The sequence below is a fragment of the Ictalurus furcatus genome, chromosome 19 (genome assembly GCF_023375685.1).
Source record: "Ictalurus furcatus strain D&B chromosome 19, Billie_1.0, whole genome shotgun sequence".
In the NCBI taxonomy this organism is placed as follows: domain Eukaryota; kingdom Metazoa; phylum Chordata; class Actinopteri; order Siluriformes; family Ictaluridae; genus Ictalurus; species Ictalurus furcatus.
The window spans coordinates 3,275,038-3,302,638 of record NC_071273.1 but is presented as its reverse complement, the minus strand read 5'-3'; the positions used below and the strand labels follow the sequence as shown (position 1 = coordinate 3,302,638).

At 43.5% G+C, this 27,601-nt stretch overlaps 1 protein-coding gene across 5 annotated transcripts; it reads right to left on the bottom strand.

Moving 5' to 3' along the window:
• Positions 1 to 709: 709 nt before the first annotated feature.
• znf800b (zinc finger protein 800b) lies at positions 710 to 27,601 on the bottom strand. Of its 5 annotated transcripts, XM_053650553.1 has the most exons (6): positions 26,966 to 27,397; positions 15,861 to 15,994; positions 4,580 to 4,675; positions 4,308 to 4,451; positions 2,403 to 4,110; positions 710 to 1,622 (listed from the first exon to the last, which is right to left on the bottom strand). In XM_053650553.1, coding segments are annotated over exons 2-6 (2,058 nt in total). In that variant the 5' UTR covers positions 15,970 to 15,994; positions 26,966 to 27,397; the 3' UTR covers positions 710 to 1,621. The 5 variants fall into 5 exon arrangements, with proteins under 5 accessions (XP_053506528.1, XP_053506527.1, XP_053506524.1 ...); XM_053650552.1 differs by lacking the exons at positions 710 to 1,622; positions 26,966 to 27,397 and adding an exon at positions 27,416 to 27,601 and having other exon boundaries at positions 2,001 to 4,110; XM_053650549.1 differs by lacking the exon at positions 710 to 1,622 and having other exon boundaries at positions 2,001 to 4,110.

Genomic DNA, 27,601 nt, shown 5'->3' with positions numbered 1-27,601 from the left:
GCCAGGAACAGGAAGCTGAGGCTGCAGTGAGCACAGGTTCACCAAACCTGGACAGGTGAAGACTGGAGAAACGTAGCCTGGTCTATTGAATCTGGATTTTTGCTGAGGCACACAGATGGTGGAGTGAGAACTTGGCGCCAACAGCATGAATCCATGGACCCAACCTGCCTTGTGTCACCAGTCCAGGCTGGTGGAGGTGGTGTAATGGTGTGGGGAATGTTTCTTGGCATGCTTTGGGCTTGTTAATACCAATCAATCATGGCTTGAGTGCCACAGCCTATTTGAGCATTGTTGCTGATCATGTGCATCCCTTCATGGCCACAATGTACCATCTTCTAATGGCTACTTCCAGCGTGATAATGCACCATGTCACAAAGCAAAAGTCGTCTCAAGCTGGTTTCATCAACATGACAATGAGTTCAGTGTTCTTCAGAGACCTTCCCAGTCACCAAAGTTGTATAAATGTAAGTCACTCTGGATAAGGGCATCTACCAAATGACTACACTACCACATGGCATTTATTCTCTCCCCTACTCTGTATAAAACAGAATCTTCAATATTCACAACTTACAAAGATTTATTACATAACACGTGGAGTGCCTTTCTTTTAAATTTACTTTATACTGAAAGTCAAAAATAAGACAGTTGCACTATATTTTCCTTTTACACTATTGTCATATGGCTGCAAATAAGACACTGAGACTAGATATCCCAATTTTTTTTTATTGACGGAAAAAAATAGTTTGTAATTGGATATTCATTTAGCCCATGTTAGAAAAGTATAGCTCTATAACATTGTCATCACTAACAATATATTAAACCAAAAGAGGTCAGTTGAAACATCACGAATCCCTCATTTCAATTCGGCAGGAAATAATAATGTTGCTGTGGACAACAGGCATCTTGTAGAATTTTCAGCATTAAAGAATGTGTGGGACATGTACTGTAATCATTTCACATATAATCCTTGTGTCTTAATAAAGAATTTCTGTTGACTTATCTTTCGGAACCTTTGATTTAAAAAAAAACAAACAAAAAAAACGGCTGTCTAAGGGCCAAAAACAAACAAATATATGAAACATTCCAGTGGTTGTGGGTCTTTTCCCCCCTCCAGTAATAAAAAGGAAATATATATTTGCATTGAATACCAATGAGTTATAGGTACTGTCCACGTCTCATTAGCACCACCGCTACAGCATTTAACTCCAGAGCTTCCCCACGTGGCCTGGGGCTGATCCACCACAACTGGATCCTGGAACAGTAGTTTTTGTCCACTTCTTGGCTGAGATTGAGACACTGCAGTTATCAATATCTGCAGGCAGGTCTAATAGGAGAATAGATACGTTTTTTCCCCCTCTGGAATAGTGGTTAACACCTCTAATACAGTTCAATTACAACATTCGCTGAGAAGTCTAGGCAGGCTAGACAGATGGATAGCCAAAGGGAACAAACAAACTTATTACCTACATAAGTCCATCAAAGTACCAAAGCTATGAACCAGTATAGTCAGGTATTTACAACTGCAGCATTATTCTATGGTCCAATTCTTCCTCATGTTTGACATTTAGCAGCTCTTTATTACTGCCTTGCTGCTAGAAATCCAGTGTTTCCCCAAAAGAGATCTGAAAAAAGAAAGATAAATCAGATGTGGGACAACAGAGCATGGTCAATAAGTCTGGTTAAACACAGTGACTCCATCTGTTTCGTAGCTGCAGCACCCAACGGATAATCAAATGTCTGTGGTGGTGTTTTTTACCCCCCAAAAAATGGCCGATGAGCCAGTTGACATGTTAATCTGGAATGATTGACACTTGAACTCTCCAATATTATACCATCCTAGAAGCCCCACCCCCTACCCTCATTTCACATTAGTAACGTGTACAAACATTACATCGGTCTTGACTAGATGGGGGGTGGGGGTGTTAGGGGTTTGCTAAAAAAAAACTGTGAAGGGGAAAAGGTTTGAATACGTCTGACTTAGACCAAGTGCTGTGTGCAAGGACACGGATGAGCTAACTTAATTGCTTTTGAAAGAAAACCCCTCTATTGCCTCCTGCTTGGTCCGACAGTGTCAAACACCACAAGACATTTAAAGCTTTAGGATATAAAATGGCACGCCCTCGTTTCTGGGGCTTTACAGAGAGAATCGTTTTTTCTGCTGGGTAGAAGGCCTGGCTCAGTTCCCTTATTAAAGTTTGACTACAAGAGGCATAGCAGAGATGGACTGGCCCTGGGAACACATTTACACACCTGTTAGGTTCCTGTCAGAGCTTCAGTTTGGTCCACGCTTAACAAGACTCCCATTTGGATCTTTATACCTTGATCAATTAGCATGCGAGAGGCTGCCTCAGCTAAGAGTATAATCACAACATCCCTCTGTACAGCAGAACCTTGCCACTCACCAAAGAAGGGACTTTGAGCGTGTGCTCATGCCCACTGTTCTGCCATCAGTCTTGGCTGCGTTGTGGTGGCTCCTCTTATGCGACTCCAGGTAGACCTTCTTGTTAAAGGCATGGCCACACACGTCGCATGTGTGTAGCGAGACGTTTTTGGCGACACGCACTTCTGTGCTGTCCTGTGCCTCTTCACCATTGGACATTCCGTTTGAGGTCTGGTTGCACGTGACAGACGAAGTATGAAGAGAAAGACTTTGCCTGCGTGTGACTGGTGGTGATGGGGGTGGAACATCCTGTTTTCGGATTACAGGGGGCACGGAAGACGGAGGGCTGACCTTCTGCAGGCTGTGTGATGATGTGGTGTCTCCTTTGTGATGGCCATCTGGGATTTTTGGATGGCCACGTTTTACTGAAGTGCCAAGCACGGTTTCAGCAGGCTTCCTTATAGCACGACTCTCCAGGCCCGGCAGGATCTTGGCCAGGTAGGCAGAGTTTTTCTTGTGCACGACAGCAACATGACGCAGCACATCACGCTTGCGGCGGGACTCATAGCGGCACAGGGGGCAGCGGTAGAACTTAATAAAAATGTCACCGCCGTTATCTGTGTGCAGCTCGATGTGTTTGGCAAGATTCTGGCGTGAGCTGAACTGCCGCTTACACAGCTTGCAGAAGAGTTGTTTAAAGTCAAAGCCCACAGTGAGCTTGGGCTTACGTGTCACTGGAGATTTCTCACCTTTGTCCTCCTCCCGGGGCCTCTTGAGGGCGTGCGTGGTGTCAGTGCCCTCCTCAGATTGATTTTTTTTGCCAGTTGAAGAGCTGGACACAGCACTTTTGCCAGCGAGGATCTTGTGAACAAAACGCATGTGCCTCTTGAGCCGTGCCTGTGTGCTGTAGCTCCTCTTGCACAGGAGGCACTTGCCGGTGGCCAGGTTGTACTGGGGTAGGGGAGAAACCATCTTAGGGTTAGGAGAGCAAGGGCCACAGGGCCCAGCAGGCACGACTTCCAGATCACTTGACTTCGTGGAGATATCAAGTGTAATCAGGTCACGCCGGAGGCCACGGTGCACCTCATCAAAGTGGCGCCGGACGTTCGCTTTGGTGGCAAAGGTTTTGAAACAGACTGGGCAGCATTTTCCACTGGGCCCTGGTGAGTGTTCTTGGCGCTCCTTCACCACAGACAGCAGGCTGGTGGGCACTGTGTGAGTCTCCGTAGAGTTGTGCAGCTCCTCTAGTCTTTGCTTGTGCACTTCACGGCAGTGGCGGCGTACGCTGCGCCATGAACTGAAGTTTTTGCTGCACAGGCAGCATGTGATATTCACATCATCCATGCCACCATCAATCACCTCCTCCTCCTCACCTGCATCCTCTGGTACCTCCTCATCTTCATCTCCTTGAGCATCTTTGTCTGTGTGTGCTTCACCATCTCCTTCATTCGCTTCCTCGTTCTCGCTTTCTTCACCTGTATTATGTTCCCCCAGGTCTTCCCCTTCGCCCTCTGGTTGGCTGTGTTTCCAGTCTCCCAGACTGTGGTTGGAGCTTTGGGAGAGAGAGTGAATGTCTGCTTTACTCTGTGTAGTCAGATGTTGAAACACAGCGTTCTGGTTGCCTGGTATGGGCTCCAGTCGCACCACATGCTCCGCCTGTTTGGGCCGGGGATAAGTAACCTCCAGGAGCTCTTTAATGCCTATACTCTGCCTGCAGTTTCCTGAGAGCGCTACAAAAATGAGAGGAGACAGCTTAATAACTCTTTCTATATCATAGCTTTCCACTATAAATTATATCACATCATTTGAACCATTCATACAATCCTCAACAGAGCTGCAGGTGACAGAATCCAGAAATAATTACCTACTTTTCAATAAAAAAAGCTGTCAAAAAATATAATACAAATGTGTGGACTTTAGGACAGACCTTCTGATTCTGGCTTCCTCGGAAAGCAGTAGAACTTCTTGTGTGTGATTAGGTTAGGAAGTCCACGGAAAAGGCTCCGACAGAGCTTGCACTCAAATATTGTGTCCACCTCTTTGAGTAATATGTGTTTCAATTGTGTAGTACCTATAAAAGGGCACAAATGGGCAGATCAATACTGCGGAACCATAATCCACTTTGCTTTATCCCCTGCTTCTTCCACAACTCTTGGAAGGCCATGAACGTAAACACATTTGAAATAATAAGTACAGTACCTGTGCGAAAACATTCAATGATCTGCTGAATGCCAGACCTGGATGTCTGCAGCTGTCTCTGCAACAATGGAGGGTCTCCTGGCTCTATAGAGTATGCTGAAATAGAGAGAGAGAGAGAGAGAGAGAGAGAGAGAAACAGTAAAAACCTTTCAATAAAGAAAGTTAAATAAACTAGGAGCAGCCTGATACAAAATGTGTGGCACTAGCTACACTGATCATTAATATTGATGATCAGACACAATAGTTTCACATTACTATTAATCTTGGACAAGGTGGTGATCCTGTGAGGCACATTTCCACTGCAGGGCTTTTTTGCAAGAACTTCAGGAAAATTTCCACTGTATAAATTAGGGCTGATATTAATTCATGAGCCATAGCTCTGGGAACCTTTTTGTCCCTGCTATAGAATAGTGCTGCATTCGACTAAAGGATGTAACTCCATAACGGAAAAACCAAAGAGTCCATTCAACTTGGAATTCCCACTCAGGGTGATTTTCCCTCTAAATGAGTTATGCTATATATATATATATATATATATATATATATATATATATATATATATATATATTTGTATGTATTTTTGTTCAAATCCATCAACATACAGTCATATTCGCTTGTTAAATCTATACCACTGACTAAACAGTTCACTGTTTTTAGATAAACATGCATCACCTATCACACTCATTAGCCGATTAGTTTTTTGCAGACCAAGCAACAGTAAGAATGTAGAAAGTAAAAAATCCTGTGTGACCAAGGCTCCCACATTTTTATTTTGCTAAACGAACAGACCACCGTCCTGCTGTCTTGTTTTCTATTGGCTCTTTGAGGATTGTCAGAAAATTCACAGGTCAAAGTTCACCTAAGTAAAACTGACTCAAAGTAAAGGTAAGTGTTACCAGAAACAAATGCATTTTTCATGTGCCGTGTCCTTTCCCCTTTTGTGAATCCACTCTTCCAGCAGGAAAATTTTATTCACGTCTGGTCTGAGTGCTGCTTTAGCTGAAATTTTTTTTTTTTTTTAAATCAGAAAAGCTCGTGTCTCCCATATCGCCACAGCAAGAGGCAAAAATAAATAAATAAATAAATAAATTCTAAGGCTAACCAGTAGATGTTTGCACCTGTGTACTATTACTCTCTACTGTTCCTGCTGTGGATAGATGTGTGTACACAGAGAACACAGCATTCAATCACTTTAAACCATCACAGTGTTAACCAGCCATCCTGATAATCTACCTATCAAATCTGAAGCTATCCATTTCCCACACAAACACACACATGGGTAATATTAATCAAAATCACACCAAGTCTGAGACAATTATATGTACATATGATTTAGTATGATCAAGAATGTGTGCACTGCTGTAGATTGGAGTTCATGGTCAGAGACAGCATGGTGTTATTTACTACACTACTCAAGTAGCTTGCTCGTCAACGACTGAAGGGGTCGAGTCCCTTATTTTCCGTAAGGAGTTATAATCAGAAAAATATCAATACTGAGAATACGATTAACCGTCATTTCTCTAAACTACTCTAACATGTTCCTTGATGATTTGGAAATCACCTAAAAGTCAATAAGGCTTTTGATTTTGTGTGATTTTGATCGAGTGCAGCAAAGGTGGACAGACAGCAGATGGAGGATAAAGCAGGAGATTCTGCAGAAAGATTGATGCAGGAGCAGCTGTAGGATTTACAACCTGGTAGTCCTGCTTGAGGCCAGCATGACCTAGGAGTTTGTTTGCTTTTTTTACACTAGAAGTGTTTTATGACTGTATGAGAGTAATTCTTGGGAGGCTGCCAGCAGCTAGGTGGTTGAAAAGAGGTGGTCAAAATATAGACAAAAGCCTTATTTGTAAAGAAATTGTAAGGTTTTTGAGGGCCAACAATGCCTTGGATGGAACACTGACATTTTTGTTACAACTCACATCCTATCAACTGATGCATGTCGGTCCAGTGCACTAGAGCCCACTTCTAAACGCTACCATTCTCCAGAAGGAATTCACAAGCTTGTCTTGCTGTTCTATCAGGTAAACAGTATAAAATGATCAGAACAAGCGAGAGAAAGGTCAGAATTCTTCAATAGCCCAGCTGCAATCAGACTTGGCAGCCCATCTGACCACCTCCTGCACCATGGGGAGGACACATCAATCAACTGTACTACCACAAGCACCTTATAGCCAGTTTAAAGAGCAACTCCAGCTAATTTAATACCAATGGTGCTCATTTATCAATCCTTTAATAATGTTGAGTGTAAATTCTTACTTCGTGTGTATATGTTGATGAATACCAGTCACGCATAAATTACCAGGCACAAACACCGTACCGCCAATTTGCATTTGGTGTCGCCCATAAAACTCATAAAAGGTAAAGCTCATGGTGCTGAAATGAAGAGGAAATGGCACAAAAAAAGCCTCACATGCAAGAAGCGTTAAATATTATTCATCAGCACCTGAAATGGCCAGAGTCTGGAGCCTAATTAGGGAGTATATGGCACACTGCAGCCTGACACACACCTGATTGGTCACTGAATTTACAAAAATGCTGGGTGTAGGCTTTAGACATGAATGCCACGCCATGATATCGGCTCAGCTAGGGAGCAGGATTTATTCACTGCACATCTTTGTGCTCAGCTATCTGACATGTACACGCCCTTGTACCCGCCACTAGTGATCGTAATTGTATAGTTTTGGAGACCAGGGGGCGGGGTCTGGTTCACCTGTAGGTTATAAATGAAAAACTGGAGAAAACAGTGGGGGATTTTAAAATCCTGTTTCTACTGTACTAGGGATCAACTACAATGGCATCTACATGTTTTAATACATAACTTCATTTGAACATGGTTTCTGAACTGCTTAAGGATGTTTTTGCTCATGTTTGTTTCACTTTCATAGGTTTATTGCTTTATTTACTTTTTGTGAACATGGCATGCAGAACCTGGTGTTGAGTAAAAAATGAATAATTTATCATTTGATATGTTTAGAAATGAAGCTTTGGGCTCCAGTGAATGAATGATATCCAGCTTGAGATGCTCAGTAATAGAGATTATGGCTATATTTGTTGATTTTTTTTTTTGTTTAATCAGCATTAAACAAAAACGCCAAAAACAAGCTGAGGATGCTTTCCACATTTCTGGTTTAACATGAGCATTTGTTCAAGTGGTGGTGGTTATCGGAGTTTTTAACACTTAACTTCTTTTCAGTGCTGAATCAGCTCATAAGTAAATGCATACATGGTGAAAACAAAGACAGGAGAGAGCCAACTCAGCCCGTGCTGTAGAACAGATGAGGCTTCTGTGATTCAATTTTACTGAAGACACAAACACAGCTGGCTTTATAAAGTTGTGATCAGTGGCGCGGTATTAATGGAGTCATGTATCTGGGCTTTGTAAATGACCAAAACACACACCTCTATATAACTTCTCCTGACAAATAAATAACAGTGTTGTTCTGTGGGTGACCCACCACCAGTAATACGTTGCCAGTCAGTCAGTGGTCAGTGACACACACGGTGTTTAAACATGGAGGCATCACCACAGGAAGAACGGCTGCTAGATTTGCTCTTTAACCCTTCACTACTCTGACCACCATTCAAATAAGGGCAGATCAGGGCAGGTTTTTAAAAATAACTTTGTTAGCTCATGTCCTTCATCAGTCTGTGCCTGATTGATTTATACTAATCATTTCAAAAGAAAAAAATAATTCTGTCAATAGTCTTCCACTAAAGTGCGGTGCTTTTGATTTTTACTGACAGTGTACACTTATAAAGACCAATTATACAAATATAAGAACCGATCAGGTCATGTCACAACCCCTTCTCCCTGAAAAACCTTCAGAGTGAAAAGGCAAATATGCTTGCAGTGGGAGAGTGTGAATTTTAGTCTCGGCATTAAAGTCACCAGCATTATTAAACAACCGTGGTTTTCACTCTTCTAAACAAGACTCTCCGATTAGCTGCAGTGTGAAATTCCAGAGCCGAAAGAAGCAGCCTTCAAAAAAAGCTCAACAACGGATCTAAATCAGTATTTTGTACATCACTAACAGAGACCGTTTACAAAAGCTGACCTATATAACAACAAGCAGAGCAAACATGCATCAGCCAGCAGGACAGACATTATTTAAAAATAAAACGTGTGCTCACGCATTATCCCGAGGTGTCAAGTTTCAGGGGAACAAAAATGCATCCTGCGCACTCAAAGAACAGAGATACAGCGATGCTCTAATGACAGAGGTGATCTCGTTATGCAGAAAGAAGCTACGCCATGTTTGTTTCTGGAATGCCCAATTTTCACCAGCAATCTTCATCAAACTTCATTTGGGCCGGTCGGCCAAATATGCTGCTTCACTTAGAAATAGGTCACACTATGAAAGAAAACTGGATTTGAATTCCACATTTCATATGGTTCAGTCTATTATAGTGCTTTTCTAATGTCACTCTTCTTCGTGTTGAAGAGGAAACCAATACAGGACACTGATAGTACTGAATTCTGATTTAATTCCTTGCCATGATGTTCGGTAGAAAAGCACCAATAATGCAAGTCTGGGCAGCCAATAGCAGGCCTGATCCAAAGGAACCAGTTACATTATACACACTCAAGCAACAATCTTTTAAACAGTCTCATCTAAGTCATTGGCATCCTGTAAAGAAATGTAGCAGAATACTGAATAAGGTTTTGCAAATCCTCCATGTCAGCCACAGCATGTTGTTATTCGCCCACATAAAGCTCCACTATGGGTTTAGCTGGATGTGGATTATGCATGAATGTCCATGAGAAAAGATCAGTGTTGGCTCAGCTCAGTGCCCAGGATCAGGCAGAAGAATTGTTATTAACAAACACAGTTAGGTGTCCCAGTGAGGGTCCAATTTAGATTAGAGAGCAGATTAATAATAGTGGAAAGAAGAACAGACACAATCCTGATGGCGTAAAATCAGAGAGAAGACAAACAGGGCTGTGTTTGTGTGTGTGTGTGTGGGGTTGGGGGGGGGGGTTAAAAACTTAGAAATATCTGCCATTTGGCTGGTCCTTATGAGGAACACTTTTTTTTTTTTTTTAAACATAAACTGCAGTATTCATTTTTCAAAAATTAAAAGAAGCATAATGTTTTATTTTTGGTTACTCGGGTTAAGGTCCATTCACACAAAGCGATTTTCTCGCTGCAAGTCGCCAGTAGGCGTTCCTACAACTGGTTGCCATAGTGACATGGGTGGGGCAACTAACATTCCACTTTTGACAACAAAACAGTTTTCTTGCCAGTAAAATTAAACATTCTGGAGAGAGAGCGATCTTATATAAAATTCACCAGTGTATATATGCATCATATCCTACGAGATGCTATTGCGCAAGTGCCAATTAGCTTAGCTTAGCTCACTTTTTGTTGCAATCGAACAAAATCCCAGTGTAGCTGTTATAACTGAGTATCACCATCAGGGTGTCATTCACTATATGCTCGATGGTGACCGGGAGCCGGACCGCAGCTCTTTGGCCGTGGCCTCCATGTTTCCTGGTTTGGTGCTGCTCGTTCCCGGGCGTCGAAGCAGCGACAAGCCGGACACTTCACCCAAGATAAGAGCTACACTGGGATTTTGCTCAATTGTAACAAAGAGTGAATGTTTCATTATTACTTCTTTTATTATTTATTTATTATTTATTTTGCTTTAAACTCACTAAGATCCTAAGCTAATTTTCTATTGCTGCAATGGCGCTGCTTCTGCAAGTGAGCACGGGTGGCTACGGATCACGTGCGCTCTAATGTCTTCACTCCCATTGGTAGTCGTTGCACTGAGTCGCTCCAAATTTGCATAAAGTTAAACTTTTCTGAACTTTGTCATGTTACTAGGGCTGTGGTGTCATATCACATACCATGTTAATGTTTCTGCTTGAGTGGGCACTATGACAAGTACAGAGTACAAAGTTTTATACACAAGTATAATAATAATAATAATAATAATAATAATAATAATAATAATAATAATAATAAGGGGTATTAGGCCGCCGCGTTTTTTTATTTTATTTAATATTTAGATTGTTAACATATTATTTAAGTTACCATCCTACTGGTATTTCTTTCAAAGTTTATAGGCTTATGGTATACTATACTTGTAAAAGAAATAAAAGTATTCGTGCGACTGTGTTTCACTCCATCTCTTTATTATCCACTAATTCTCCTTCTGCAATCACAATACCGTATCCCACAGCACCCTCAGGCTGTTTCTCATTGCAACAACACGACACAACAAGGCTGTATTGAGTTGTTTCAATGACGGAAGTGCTAAAATATCCATCCACCCATCCATCTTCTACCGCTTACTCCTTCTTCAGAGTCACGGGGAACCTGGAGTCTATCCCAGGGAGCATCGGGCACAAGGCGGGGTACACCCTGGACGGGGTGCCAATCCATCGCAGGGCACAATCACATACACATTCATACACTACGGACACTTTAGACACGCCAATCAGCCTACCATGCATGTCTTTGGACTGGGGGAGGAAACCGGAGTACCTGGAGGAAACCCCCACAGCACGGGGAGAACATGCAAACTCCGCACACACACGGCCCCGGCAGGAATCGAACCCTGGACTCTGGAGGTGTGAGGCGAACGTGCTAACCACTAATCTCACTTCCTCCATCCACGACACAGCTCCGGTCGTAAATAACTGCCACTGTCTCAGCCCTATGCGTCACTGGACACGCCCACATCTAGTCGCCAATGGTCGCTGTCGCTCTTGCTGCCGGAACTCACCAGATCTCATTGAAAATGAATGGTCTCCGGTCACTTTGACGCTGCGAGTTACCGTATGTGTGAATGCACCTTTAGATTTAGGTGTGGCATGGGATTAATTAGCTGCAACGATAATTATGTCAAAGGAAGGTCCACACCGGTAATGCTGCATTTGACAAGGTAAGTCAGAAGTAGGAACTCGGAGCTCAGAACTGTGTCATTTTCTACCTCTATGGGTTCGAGCTACAGAGTGAGGGTAAAACTATGGACGCCTTCATGTTTGTCTTTTGTTAGCAACAAGCTAGCCACTTTCAACAAACTGTATAGTAAGCTTTATAGACTTTATAAGAGAGTCTGTTGATTGATCCAAAGTAAATACTTGTATTTACAGTATAACCCATTCAAAACCTAAGAGGTGCTACTTTGTTTACTGTTCATGCTGAGCAGCAGTAGATTTGATGTTACTTGCTGAACTCGGGGTAGAGGAGACTGTCCCATGTTCTGCGTTGAGTTTTCTTTGGTTTGTCCTAGTCTGAGGTCAGAATTTATGAGGTACAAACTTTATTTAAATGCAAACATGTCATGTACAGTCCCATTGGAAAGTATTGGAACGGCAAGGCCAATTCTTTTGTTTTTGCTACACACTTGAGACATTTGGGTTATGAGATCAAATGATGAATATGAGACAATAGATCAGAATTGTTTAACAACTTGGAACATGGAACCTTTTGGTTGAACACACCCATTTCTCAAGAATTCACAAGTTTACAGGAACATTTTTTTCTGCCAATTTACAGAGAAACACATACAAATGAACCAGGAGGAACTTCATCATGCAGCAAAACACACTGCCAACTCAACAAAGGACTTTATCAGGGGGAAAGTGGAAGGTTTTAGACTGGCCAAGTCAATCACCAGACCTTTATCCAGTTGAGCAGTATTTCACCTCCTGAAGAGGAGACTGAAGGGAGAAACCCCCCCAAAACAAACGGGTTTGTTTAAACAAGTTGTTGAACTGAAAGCATCACAAAAGAAGAATTCATCAATTTGGTGATGTCAATAAGTTGCAGGCTTGATGCAGTTCTTGCAAGCAAGGGATATTAAGTGTTATTTATATTAAGACTCTGTTCCAATACTTTTGCTTACCTAAAAATTGGTCTGCAACCAAAGGTGCCATGTTTCTAAGTTGTTTAACACATCTAGATGTAAATATCAGGAAGTGAAAGCTGAAATTCTGATCTATCGTCTCATATTCATCTTTTAATCTCAAACCCAAACGTCTTCAGTGTATAACACAAACAATAGAATTGGCCTTGCCGTCCCAATACTTTCGGAATAGACTGTATATATTGTGTAAGTATATTTTGTGCAAGTTATGAGTTTGTTGTACTTGGTTGGAAAGTTTTCACGTGTTGAGTTTTATGCTGAATTTTAGAAATTTTGGTCTTTCGATGTCCCTTCCCTTGTGTTTCTGGCAACTTATAAATAAATAAATAAATAAATAAATAAATATCGTGCACCAGGGTGTGTTTTCCATAAAAACACAAAAACTGTTTCTGACTACAAAACAAATATCTACAACATTTAAATTTCCACTGATCCACACCTTATAGCTCTCACGGTCATCACCTGCTCAACACCCTGAGAGACAGAACTACACTCACTGCATGAAGGCTACTTTATAATTATGAGAAGAAAACACTTCTGAGTGAAAACTGAATGGGTTTATGGGTAATCCTAACCCACAGAGGCTATAACATGAAGTTACATTTTTTTTAATACTGCCCAAAGCCAAAATAAAAAGCATGCTGAAAAATGTGTCCATGTGTCACTTTCTTTAAGCGACTACAGAAGAGAGAGATCCGCATGGATTGGAAGTAGAGAGATTTCATCACTACATTTAAACAACAGATTATTGATTCTCCTTCATTTATTAAACATTCTTGCTCCTCTTGTGTACACGTCAGTGTAATGTATCTGAAGTATAACTTTAGTTTACCAGGTCCTGACTTTGGTATATTTTGGCATTCCACAGCCGAAAGGTGTATGTGTATTTGTGTGGAGGATGGAGGGGTGTGACCTTTTGTGTGTAAGGGTCATGAACTCTGCTGTCTCCTTCTGTGCCACAGACAATAAAGGAATGTACTGAAGTCCCCTCTGACCCACTTGAGCCAACGTGAACTTGTGTAGAGTTTTTCCACTGACACGGTGACAGTGCTGGAGCCAAGTCCCACATTAACTCCGCTCGAACAGTGCGTTTGCTTAGCAAGTGAAGACATGTTGTATAAAGGAAAAGTTGTAAGGGTGTGAGAACACACTGTGACATGATGTACTGTGATGCAAAAATGCGCAATATCAGCACTCTTAATTATGAATATAATCCAATTGCACTGTCTGAAAAGCAGAAGCCCCAATATGAGTAATAGAGTTAAAATTTATAGAGAGCGCAAGCTAGTCATGTGATCGTGTTCTTTTGTGGAGCGTCTGCAGGATTCCCATCACCTGATCGCTCCAAATTGCAATGACCTACATGCATTATACGTTCTACAGTTAAATGGCCACAGTACAACGGTTAAAAGGGCTCTTTATATAACAACTATAAGACCACTAAACCTATTTCTAGACAAATTTACTCACTGCAAGCTTTACATTGTCTTATTCTGTTGACAGATTATTTTGCTTCTTTCTAAAAAAAAATAATCACAATTAAAAACAATCTAACAGGGAAAGCTGAGGTGAATTTACCAGTATTAGAGCTGTTTTTTGGTACTTGATATGATTTTTTGCAGTGAGGGTAGTGGTAGTTATTCTTGTCCTGGCATGAGGATATGTTTTTGGCTGACATTCCGGATAAGGGCATCAGCCAAATGCTATAAATGTAAAATGTAAGGATCTAGGGGCAGTAATGAACTGCAAATCTTCCTGCTCCATCATGCTGAGTAGCACAGCTTCAGTTTTTCTGTCCAAATGTGAGGAGAATTTCATTAGATCATGCTCTGTTACCCCCACCAATGTGGTCAGGGTTACTGACCCCTACCACCTGTGGGGGCGGAGTCATTTCATTGCCACTACAAGTTAATCAACTAAAGTTCTTTACTTCGCTGCCGTTAATAGACAAAACAGAAAAAAGTGACCATTTACGGTTTTGATTTAGGATGGGAGGATCAATTGGCGGTAAATCGGATTCTGCTGATTTTTGGTCTTTTATCTGTCCAATACGGTGAGTCAATCAATGATGTACAACATGCGAGTCTAATCTCATGATATGCACTGAGGGGGAAATGGAACAAAACAAAAAAAAACATGCTGAAGTGAACCGTGTCATCATGCTGGCAGTTTTTCACTCTCTCAAACCAAGCCACTGCCATTTTCGAAGGATATAAAAACCAGAGAGCCTCGTGGGGAAACAACGCAAAAGAAATTACAGCAAGCATCACAAGCTAGCAGAACTAGTGTAGATGGAGAACATAACACCAACAATGAGCTACCGCAATTTCACAGTAGCGGTCTGAAAGCTAAAGTAATCCTGACCAAAGTGAAAACATTTATTACGCTACATAACCAGCCGAGCTTGACGATGTGCGATTCTGCTGATTATTAATCACCTGCTCCATGAGAATTCCAGTTGGGAATACTTTTCAGATGTTGTCCTTCCCGAGCTCTACTAAACAGTTCATGCCTCCTGAAGAATAATGTTAATCGCTCATATGTTCATAACTCATAAATTCTGACCTCCTGCCAGAAAAAAACAAATAAAACATCTCAATTCGGAACTCCTACTGAGGAACTCGGGGTGATCATCTCTACTCCCAGTGCCTCAGAGTTCAACAAGTCACGTTAAAACATGAACAGTAAAACACAACAGCACTTCTTACCTTTAAATGTATACACAAAGTACTAGCTTTAGATCAATCTACAGACACACATTTTCACCCGTGAACGCTATAACACTGATGATACCGTTCACCACTTTGAGGGAAAATATATACATCACTCATCACAGTTAGCAGGCTAGCTTGTTGCTAACAAAAGATGACCGTGCACGTTTTTCCCCCACGTTGCAGCACGGAGGTCAAAAATGATGTCACTCCGAGCTCCGACTTCCCACTTCTGAGTTAAGATAAATATAGCATTTGTTTGAGTATATAAGGGCTGTGGTACCTGGCCCTGTCTCTGATCTGAATTAGTATCAGCCAGTCATGCTTAATGACAAGTGACAACGGTATCAACCTCACAGAATGCTAATCAATCAGTCTCTGGTATGATTATTTTATGCTGAGTGGTGGAAAGAAAGCAAGTCAGTTCTTCAGTTCTTGGGTCCCTGCCTCTGTGTCAGTGATAATGGGGTAACAGAATAGCTGGGAAATTAAACGCATTTAACGTAGTTTGGAATTCATGCTGCACATTCAGACTGGTCACTGGTGAAGATGTACTCCAAGAGAGCACACTGACACTGTAAACTGAATTCTCAGTTCTCTACAAGTACATTAATCACAGCTCTACAGTAACTGCTCGAGTGCACTGTAGATCTACTGACCAAGAGCGGAGAAAAACAGGCCTTCCTTACCTGGCATTAGGTTGAGATGCTCTGGCCTGAGCACTGTGGATTTTTCCTCCAGATCATCTGTCTGGCATGACTTTTCGTTGCTTGGGATCTCAGCTGTGAGATCCTCCATGTTCTTCCTTTGCTGAGCTGAACCTCTGAAAAGAGCAGAAAACAAAATTGACACAGTGCAAGGCTAAATGCTAACGCGACTTCGCTGAGAGGAAAATGATACTAGAACACGCCAATGAAAACATTCCTGATGGTTATGGTGGTTAAACAGCTAAAGTGTGGCTTTGTTGGCTACATTACTGTTTCTGTTCACAACACTAGAAACGTACCTGGACAAGCCAGTCAGTGATAAGTGACTCACAGCAAAGTAATGATTACTGAGTTCAACTCGGACATTTTCTCTATGCTGCTTGTGTCTAATTCACTGCACAGGAAACTCCCCTTTGTCCTTGAAAGCGAAAAATATCATCAGCTGGGTAAATTTCTGTATCAGTAGTGAATGCAAATGTACACACACACACACGCACAGAAAAACAGAGCGTCACATCAGATCCCTACACCATTCACACCCCTGACTGGGACAGTGTTATTCAAATTAGCAAACAATTCACAGTCTGAGTGTAATGAGCTCAGCTGGGAGGCGTGCCTGTTCACGAACACCCTCCTTCACACCACTCACTCAGACTGAATACTGAAAATAGAGTTTTATGTGGGCTTTAAATAGCCGTATTTGTGGATAAATTCTGGACATGTAGTACCTGACTACAAAAAAAAACAATCTGGTCCTCAGGGGGTTTTTTTCCCGTGAAGAAGAGTGTATAAAGGGCCAGGTCTGAACACCATGGGTACTCCACATAAATGAATTCTTCAGACTTAATACAAGATTCCTGGCAAAAAATGAACACTAGATGGAGGCAAACACCAGTTCTAACTTGATTAGCTGGGCAAGAGATCAAAAACTACTAAACACATCATCTAGCCCTGCTACATAACAGTAGTGTAATAATACATATGCTAATAACAAATTCCTAGCAAGACTGAACATAAAATAAGCTTCAGAGGCAGCACTAATCTCTCTCTCTCTCTCTCTCTCTCAGCACAAATGCATTATTCTATACTAATGCACCCACACCACCTTGTCTACAGAACCGTTACATTTAAAGTTATAGCTTCACTAAATATAATGACAAACTACACAGACAATACTGAATTTTAACAAGTAAACCTGATTAGCTGATAATGTGAAGCTAATTATATAGCCTACATCTCACATAAGATGGCACCCAGTGCTCACTAGGGCTGGCTGATCAGACAAACGTTTCATATCACCATATTTGGAAACGTTTCTACAATACATATGACATGACTATTTAGGTTTGTTAAACAGCAAAAACACTCATTGCATTGTTTTAAACTGAGAAATTGAGAAAAAAAGAGTAGTCCTTCCCCCCCACCAAAGATCAGGTGTTTCAACATTTGAATTTTCTTTTTAACGCTTTGTCATCCACCCAGGTTCACAATGCACCGCCCCCTAGGATCTATACTGGCCTCTAGGGTGTATTTAAAATTCATTCCAGACCAGAAGTCAGTTTTACAAACAAGTTCTCTGAGTGACATTGTACACTTCTGCTAAAGGCCACGGCTTAATCCATTGTTTTTTATTATTATTATTATTATTTTTATCATGTTCTACATATCTTCCAGTAACGAATAAAAATTAACTTACTGCTGCTCCCTTAACATCTACAAAAATAAATCACATCATACTAAAAAAGAGGGACATTTTAACATTTTACTACTTTAATGTTAAATGTTTTAACACCAAGACATTGGTAAATAAATAACATTTTTAATCCTAATTTTAATAAAAGATACTAACATTTAACAGGTTGGAAATGCGAAAAAATATTAAACAGTAACATTAGCATCAAATCAGCTGCTTCCTATCAGACTCCTACTGTTAAAAAAACATTATATACAGTGTGTATATATATCACAATATCCATAACATCAGTGTGCTTTACTGTAACACAATTTGTTGCGATACCAATGTCGTATTGTAATATCACCCAGCCCTACTGCACGCCAACATTTAACACAATTCAGTTTCCTTTTTTTGGCTGGAAGCAGCTGATGTGGTGGTAAAAATTTGGACTTCTTGCTGTCTTGGACCTCTCCACAACCCCCCTCTATATCAGTCTGGCTTAAAGACTTAATCTTCTTTTTAAAAAGAACATCAGAGGCAGGGGTGACTCATTCTTGGGAAAATGGCAACAATTTATTACCTACTTCAGTGATGAACACACCCTGGAGGTGGATTGAGGAAAGGCAGACGGTAAATACTAATCATCTTTCCCCCTTTTTTAAAATTTATTTATTTATTTATTCTTTCATTCATTCATTTATTTATTTTTGGGGTTTTTTTTGGGGGGGGGTGTTTGTTTCTCTGGTTGTTTGTTATTTTTTTTGTTTCCCCCTTTCTTTTGGTTTTGTCTGTGATTGTTTTGTTGGGGCTGTTGGGTGGGGTGTTATAAGATGTAAAATGCAAATTTCCAATAAAAATTCGATGATCAAAAAAAAAATTTGGACTTCATCTTTAGAATTGTAAAATGTAAATAAAATGGTGCGGATAAACCCCCCCCCCTCCCTTCATTGTTATTAATATTAATATTTTATTAATAAAAAATAAATATACATAAAAGTATTTGTGTAGAAATGAAATACAGTCCCTTCAAACAGGTCCCGCGGGATAAGCTCCAGGCTCCATGAGACCCTGTGTAGGATGAACGGTACAGAAAATGTATGGATGGATCTTCAAACCGTGTTTTTAAATGGAACACCACTGTATTGCCGCCCTGCAGCCCCGCCCTACAGCGGCGCTGTACAGCCCCGCCCTACAGCAGCGCCGTACAGCCCCGCCCTACAGCGGCGCTGTACAGCCCCGCCCTACAGCAGCGCCGTACAGCCCCGCCCTACAGACCTGCCCTACAGCGGCACCATACAGCCCTACCCTAAAGCCACGCCCTACCTTACCGCCCTACAGTGCCACCCTACAGCCCTACCCTACAGCACCGCCCTACAGCCCTACCTTACCACGCTGAATAATGAAATGAACAAAAATGAATACACCTTATGTGTTTTCCAACTGCCGGAAATATAGAACTATAAGGAAGAGATTTAAGTGCCACATAGTTGTATCTTGCATGTTAAGTTCATACATGTCCATGTCTCGCATGTTCACGCTCCATCATTTTCTTTTTCAGCATATTTGTTGATCTCTACACTGAGTGATACAGCTGAGGATTTGGAGGAAGTCACTGAATCACACTAAAGACCACCACATTCTGAATCCTTTTTAAATGTCAGTCTGACTTGCATCAAATGCAGCAGTGAGAGCACCAATACCAGCACAAAACAGTTTTTCCTTCTATTAGGGTTGATTTTTCTTATATTTATACTTTATATTTCAAATGTAATTGATTTTTGGGTGGAAGAGTTTAACTATGAAGTGCCTCAGTTAAAAAATAAATAAATAAATAAATAAATAACTTTTTAGAGCTCTGTAGTTTTTAAAGAAAGCAAGATCAGCCGTGAATCGGTATCAGCTGATACTCAAGGTTTCAGTATCTGTATCGGAATCAAAGAAGTGGCATCATGCCATCTCTCATTTTAAACAGCATTTCAGCACTGTGGGCCCCTGTGAGCCGACGTACAGTGGTGCGTGCACTACGGAGAAGCTTTCAGCATGCTGCAGAGGGTCAGTACTATGCTGCAGGAGGGTCAGTACGCTGCAGAAGGGTCAGTACGCTGCAGAAGGGTCAGTACTACGCTGCAGGAGGGTCAGTACTACGCTGCAGGAGGGCCAGTACTGCGCTGCAGGAGGGTCAGTGCTACGCTGCAGGAGGGTCAGTACTACGCTGCAGGAGGGCCAGTGCTACGCTGCAGGAGGGCCAGTGCTACGCTGCAGGAGGGCCAGTGCTACGCTGCAGAAGGGTCAGTGCTACGCTGCAGAAGGGTCAGTACGCTGCAGGAAGGACAGTACGCTGCAGGAAGGACAGTCCTACGCTGCATGAAGGACAGTACGCTGCAGAAGGGTCAGTACGCTGCAGAAGGGTCAGTACGCTGCAGAAGGGTCAGTACGCTGCAGGAAGGACAGTACGCTGCAGAAGGGTCAGTACGCTGCAGGAAGGACAGTACGCTGCAGGAAGGACAGTCCTACGCTGCATGAAGGACAGTACGCTGCAGAAGGGTCAGTACGCTGCAGGAAGGACAGTACGCTGCAGAAGGGTCAGTACGCTGCAGGAAGGACAGTCCTACGCTGCATGAAGGACAGTCCTACGCTGCATGAAGGACAGTACGCTGCAGAAGGGTCAGTACGCTGCAGAAGGGTCAGTACGCTGCAGAAGGGTCAGTACTATGCTGCAGAAGGGCCAGTACTACGCTGCAGAAGGGCCAGTACTACGCTGCAGAAGGGTCAGTACGCTGCAGAAGGGCCAGTACGCTGCAGGAGGGTCAGTACTATGCTGCAGAAGGGCCAGTACTACGCTGCAGAAGGGTCAGTATGCTGCAGAAGGGCCAGTACGCTGCAGGAGGGTCAGTACTATGCTGCAGAAGGGCCAGTACTACGCTGCAGAAGGGCCAGTACTACGCTGCAGAAGGGTCAGTACGCTGCAGAAGGGTCAGTACTATGCTGCAGAAGGGTCAGTACTATGCTGCAGAAGGGTCAGTACTACGCTGCAGAAGGGCCAGTATGCTGCAGAAGGATCAGTACTATGCTGCAGAAGGGTCAGTACGCTGCAGAAGGGTCAGTACTATGCTGCAGAAGGGCCAGTACGCTGCAGGAAGGACAGTCCTACGCTGCATGAAGGACGGTACGCTGCAGAAGGGTCAGTACGCTGCAGAAGGGTCAGTACTATGATGCAGAAGGGCCAGTACTATGCTGCAGAAGGACAGTACTACGCTGCAGGAAGGTCAGTACGCTGCAGAAGGGTCAGTACTATGCTGCAGAAGGGCCAGTACTATGCTGCAGAAGGACAGTACTACGCTGCAGGAAGGTCAGTACGCTGCAGAAGGGTCAGTACTACGCTGCAGAAGGACAGTACTATGCTGCATGAAGGACGGTACGCTGCAGAAGGGTCAGTACGCTGCAGAAGGGTCAGTACTACGCTGCAGAAGGACAGTCCTACGCTGCATGAAGGACGGTACGCTGCAGAAGGGTCAGTACGCTGCAGAAGGGTCAGTACTATGCTGCAGAAGGGTCAGTACTATGCTGCAGAAGGACAGTACTACGCTGCAGGAAGGTCAGTACGCTGCAGAAGGGTCAGTACTACGCTGCAGAAGGACAGTACTACGCTGCAGGAAAGTCAGTATGCTGCAGAAGCACCAGTACGCTGCAGAAAGTCAGTACGCTGCAGAAAGGACAGTATGCTGCAGAAGGACAGTACTACGCTGCAGAGGGTCAGTACTATGCTGCACAAGGGTCAGTACTATGCTGCAGAAGGGTCAGTACGCTGCAGAAGGGTCAGTACTACGCTGCAGAAGGGTCAGTACGCTGCAGGTCGGTTGTGAAAATATTGAGTACTACGAGCCGTTTCAATAGTATCTTTTTTCCACTTTCAGTATTTCTGCAGGCTTTGAGTTTGACACGTGATAACAGTTTAAAGGTGACTCTATAGTAACCCTGAAGATTTCTCATATCATTTCAAGGCAAGAAGATTTCCATTCTGTCCAACACTACAAATGTGCAACTACATAACAGCTGCAAAATGATTTTAATGTAAACACCATATTCACACTCGATGTGTCATACTAGCATTTCCTATGCGTTGTGTATTAACTCTGTTAAACCCACACTCGTCTAGATTATGATCTGATTGGATTACACACTCAGCCAGTAATAAGTGTTAACTGGTCTTTATCAGTATACAGTATAGGCTTCATTATACGACACCGTCAGAGTTCTCAACCGGGATGTTTTTTCCCCCAGCACGTTAAAAACAGTCCGTTTTTGAATGGGTTTCTTTGTGTTCACAACCACGAGTATCACAGACCACCATTGTTCCCAACGCCCAATCACAGACCACCACTGTTCCCAACGGCCAATCACAGACCACCACTGTTCCCAACGGCCAATCACAGACCACCATTGTTCCCAACGGCCAATCACAGACCACCATTGTTCCCAACGGCCAATCACAGACCACCATTGTTCCAACGACCAATCACAGACCACCATTGTTCCAACGACCAATCACAGACCACCACTGTTCCCAATGACCAACATTTTTTCACTGGTCTTGGAACGCATAATGATTCACCAGAGACTGACCATTGCAACTGCAATTGACCATTGCAACTGCAAACAGCTGACAAGAAAGTTCTGGCAGTGTGACTTTTTTTTATCAAAATCTCAGATTAAAAAACCAAAATCCCACCAATAAAAGGACGGCGCAGGATTACACAGAACCCGCAGGGAAGCTACAAATATGGTAGTGGCCAGAGTTTCCGTTAGCTGCTAAACACAGATTTTTGACTGTTAAAAATGCAAAATGTCAGATAAAATAAAACATTTAATTAAACAAAACTAAAAAATATTAAACACAAAGTAGACATTAGACAAAGTACGTTCGCAACTGCACTCCTAAATAAGGTCTCGGTCTGCGCAATTGAGTTTTTTCACGTTTCCCTCCTTTTTTACCTTTGCTTTTCAGTTGGGCTGGGACCATACTCTTATCTCCCAAAGCAATGTGTTTGTATTGTAATGCGTTTTGTATTTTCTTTTTTTTGGACACTACAGTGTTGCTGAACTACAGAGGTACACTGAACTGATGGATGAACCATTTTTCACCCACAATGAACCATTTTTCACCCACAGAAAAATTGATAGGTCTAGTTAGCAGAAAGAGACCCATCAGGAGTCACTCTCTGTCACTCGCTCTTTCTATGTCTGCAGAGCCTGTCTACTACTACTAGTCTCTCACTCATGCTCAAAAAAATAAGAAGAAATAAAAAGATTTCCGCTATATTGTATATAATCTGCGGGCATCAGGGAGCCATTATGGATCTGCAGGAGACTCCCAGAACCTCTTGAGTCCACTTGAAAGGGATATGACATCACGCAATACTCATAGATAACAAATACAATCACCCTCTTCTGGAATAAACGCGGTGACTTCTATCCACCTCATCTATACACAAAGACTAAAATAAAGCAACTGAATATGAATTATATCCATCCATTATCTGTACCACTTATCCTTACTCGGGATGTCACGATACCAAAAAATCTAGTAGTCGGTACCGATACCACCAAAAGTACACGATACTCGATACCAAAATCGATACCAAGGTGTGCTTAAAAAAAATTTAAAAATTAAATTAAAAACTCCTGGAGGACATCCTCCTCTGGCTGATACTGGCAGAGAGAGAGAGAGAGAGAGAGAGAGAGAGAGAGAGAGAGAGAGAGAGAGAGAGAGAGCGAGAGAGAGGGATATTTTAGTTATCAAACACTGTCTGACAATGACTAATAAAACAGTGCTATGTGCTACTAACAAGTGCTAAGGTGCACTCCTAAACGCAGGCATGCACGTACACACGCACACACACGCACACCTTATTCTCTGAATACAAGCATTAGTTTAAATTGACTGATATGGTGGCAGGACAGAAAGATTTATTAAAAGCATGAACATGTGAATAATTATTAGTGACATTAGGCTGACAGGACACGGGCTGAATGGCGATGCATGGTGGACCATTAGGAGGTCGTTTATAACATTGCAATGCGTTAGCGTCGTTAACAAATAACTGGCTATCGCAAACATTACATGGAGCGTAACGTCAGCTGGTTTCACGGCTACAATGCGGCTGCCTCAAACAAACATAATATAGGACCGTCTTTCAGGTGCTTCACCAAATTCCAGGAGTTTCCTCGCTTTGTTTGAAATGAACGATACAATCGGCAAGCAACGCTAGCTTTCCTCTCTCTTCCTCTCAACGAGTCGGGGCGGAGCTAAAGTTCTGTAGTGTTTCCCGTGTGCTTGTTGGCGTTTTTCATCTTCACCACTTGTGGACCGATTAAAACACTTGCGTGTATTTGCTGCCCCCTTCAGTTCCGGAAGAATTGCAACACGGTACCTTCATTAATAAAAGGTACCTACGCTACTGCAGAAAAACAAGTACCATCACGTTTTAAGAATGTTGGTACTGACTTGATACCGAAGTATCTGTTCTCATGACATCCCTAATCCTTACTGGGTCGTGGGGAACCTGGAGCCTATCCCAGGGAGCAGGGGACATCCTGGACGGGGTGCCAATCCATCACACGGCACAATTACACACTACAGTTTGGATTGGGGGAGGAAACCAGAGTACCCAGAGGAAACCCCGAAGCACAGGGAGAACATGCGAACTTCACACACACAGGGCCGCAGCGGAAATCGAACCCTCAACCCTGGAGGTGTGAGGCAAACACACCAACCCCTAAGCCACCGTGCCCCTATGAATTACACTGAATCTGGGGGGAAATCAGGGTAGTTTAGTGAATAGATTTTTTCCCACTGCTACTTTTCAGCAGACCCATTCAACAACACACACAGCGTCCCTGTGATGGTCGGCTCTTGCTCTCTCATTACGGGAGGCACTGAAAGCACACACAAACTCTGATGTTAGACCACACCCCCGCAGCCACAACCGCATATACTATGCATAGTGGAGCGGCTGTAACTCAGGTGGTAGAGCAGGTTGTCCACTAATTGTAGGGTCGGAGTTTCGATTCCCGGCCCACATGACTCCACATGCCAAAGTGTCCTTGGGCATGACACTGAACCCCAAGTTGCTCCCGATGGCAAGTTAGCGCCTTGCATGGCAGCTCTGCTTCCATTGGTGTGTGTGTGAACGGGTGAATGAGACCCAGTGAAAGCACTTTGTAGAACCACTAAGGTTAAAAAAAAATCACTAGACAAGTGCAGACCATTTACCATAGTCCAAAACATTACAGTGCAAAATCAACAACAAAATGAGATGACTGGATTCTTTTCCAGTTTGTCCAGTAAACCTCATCATTGCCAGACACGGCGGACTGCACCAAAATTTCTTAGCGGAAACTCTGGTAGTGGCAATGGAGAAAAGTAACCAAAACATGCGAGATTTTTAAAAAGAGTTTGTTGTAAGAGCTACATGCACAAACACATCTGCATTATAACCAAAACTCACTTCTTACTGGGCCTTCAAATCACTCCTCAGCAAATAAATACATAAAGAAAGAAATAAACTGCTATTGAAAAGTTATTGTATGTTCTCACACTTGTGCTTCGCAGAAATACAGCAGAAAGCAGAGAGGTCAGCACGAGTAAACACGTTCTCAGGTCGCAGTGTACAGGTACATCATCATAACTATTTAATAAACACTCTTTCCTCGCAGCCGTGACGTCATCGGTCGGTCACGTGGGCGCGCACCGGACGCGCAGGCGCGTTAGGGAGCCTGTAAAGTTCTGGAGGAGCTGTTCGTGAAGACTTCAGCAATAACAATCAAACAGCTGCAGCACAGGGCTTAACAAGTCCGAGTAACAGTGGTGCTTTCACTCATTTAGAAAAGAAAAGGCGCGCGCACACACACACACACACACTGTAGCAGGATTTTAACTTTGTGAAAGTGATAGTGAGTTTCAACAGCGCGCGCTGTAGGTTGATTATCTGATTAGCTAGTTTGTTACACACTTGCCCCCCCCCCCCCCAACACACACACACACACACACACACACACACACACACAGAGGAAACAGTGTAACAACTACACTTTCCCGGTTTCCCCCGGGGGTTGGTCGTTAATAAACCGCGTATCAGTGACTCAACTGCGCGACAGACTTCATCTAGTCAACACCACACTCCATCAATCCGAGTCGCACAACTTACACCAAAAACTTACACGTGTGTTTTCCTTCCCTGCTGAGATGACAGTCCTGTGTGTGAATGCACGGGGTCGGGGTGTAATCATCAGCGACGCGGTGCGCATTGCTTTCTCCCGTTTCCTCGTCACGTCCTCCGAGGACGCACACATGCGCGCGCACACACACACACACACACAACTAGCTGACTTGTTGAGGCGGGTCCAGTGGCCAAACACACCAACAGCTCGTCCACAAGGCTGAATTACTTGTTGATTTATTTTTAAATCGATGTAGCGCTGCTGCAGTTCCTCTGCTGAAGTTCCTCTGAAGGGTAAAAGTACCGAGCTGTGGTTCCGCGCACAGCGGCGCCGTGGTTGCGCAGCCGCCCGACCCCCCTCTCACCCTCAGCCCTTCCACACACTGCTCGCTGGGGCGCTAACTTCACTCACACTCCAAACTGCAGAACAGAACAGCACAGCATTTATGGAGTGGCACGATTTGCATCAGCCCCTCCTCATTATTCTGTCCAAAAACCTCTTACACGGCGGTATCCTCGCCCCCACACACTCTGATTTGGATCACAGAAGACCAGATGCAGTTGATGAAAAGCAACAGCTAAGTGCAAAAAACTGCATTTCACAGGGCCTGTTTACACACTACAGCATGGCCGAGAGTGTGGCGTAAAAGCGGGCTGAGCCGCGATAAAAGAGCGCTGTGCGGTGCAGACAGAGATCCTGTTACCCAGTAAACAGCACCGAGGGACGACACCGGAGCGGCTGGAGATCTCCGGTTTAATCGCACCTGAGCCGACAACGCGCGCGGAGGCATGAAACACCGCTGCGCCTTGCACCTCGGCGCTCGCCTTTTCCAAGCAGCAGCTTGGCGCACAGGACCGGTGACCCTTCCGGCTTTGCGCGTCTTCCTCTCCACTACCCGGTCCAGTAAAGACATTCACAAGCAGCCCGGGTCTGATAGCAGCATTTAGCCCAATCTAATTAGGTATGCGCAGCCGGATAAAAACCGACAGAAAAGATTAGTTTAGTTCGTCGAAACGGACCCCGTTCCCGCTGCCACGCTCAGGCAGACACAAGAGAAACGGTGACGCCATTTTCTGCAAAAACAACCACGTTCTGCGAGCTTCAAGCCGCGTTTTCACACCGTTTCCAAGCCCATGACGGCGCAAGCAACACGCAGGGAACTGAAAAGAAAGCTGGGAATGCGTGTTCTTACCGGTGCTGATCTCCAAAACACAAGTCCAGTCCGGTTCTGCTGAGTAGAGAGCGCGTGTTTCAGCCGGGAAGCTACTCCGAGTTTGCGTCCCTCCTCGCAGAGAGAGAGAGAGAGAGAGAGAGAGAGGTTGTGTTTAGCGCCTCCAAACACACACTCCGCTCTCCTCCCTGTGCACAGAGCAGTCTGCACTCACACCAAGCCTGTTCCTTTTACTTTCCTGATCAAACAATAAACCTCCCACACACAACAGAAATCTCCAGTCGAACCTTAGACAGCGTGTCACGTTGCGCGCGCACACACTTCCCAACTGAGAGATAAACACACTTTCAGAGACACACACACACACGTGACTCTTGTTCCGCACGATTCACTAGAAGGGAGTGTGGTCATTCCGCGGACAGTCTGTAGTTACAGTCCCTTATTTAACCTTATCCTCCAGACCTTACGCACCGTGTCACCCACACGAAGCGCCTTCTTCATCTGCACGCGCACACGTGTGTTCAGGATAGTTGATTAGACCACAGAAAGCGAGCTTGGACATCGATTATAATCAAGTGTCTTGAAGAAGCGTTTCTTCCTCGTTCCTCTCTGCAGGTGCTGCTGCTGCTGCTGCTGGATCACGTCGCGGAGGTTCGC

Excerpts from the sequence above, each read along its gene's own strand:
- znf800b (XM_053650552.1), bottom strand. The coding sequence starts at position 15,969 with ATGGAGGATCTCACAGCTGAGATCCCAAGCAACGAAAAGTCATGCCAG. Across the intron at positions 4,676-15,860 it reads GCATCTCAACCTAATGCCAG|CATACTCTATAGAGCCAGGA; the intron begins GTAAGGAAGGCC and ends TCTCTATTTCAG. Across the intron at positions 4,452-4,579 it reads CATTGAATGTTTTCGCACAG|GTACTACACAATTGAAACAC; the intron begins GTACTGTACTTA and ends GCCCTTTTATAG.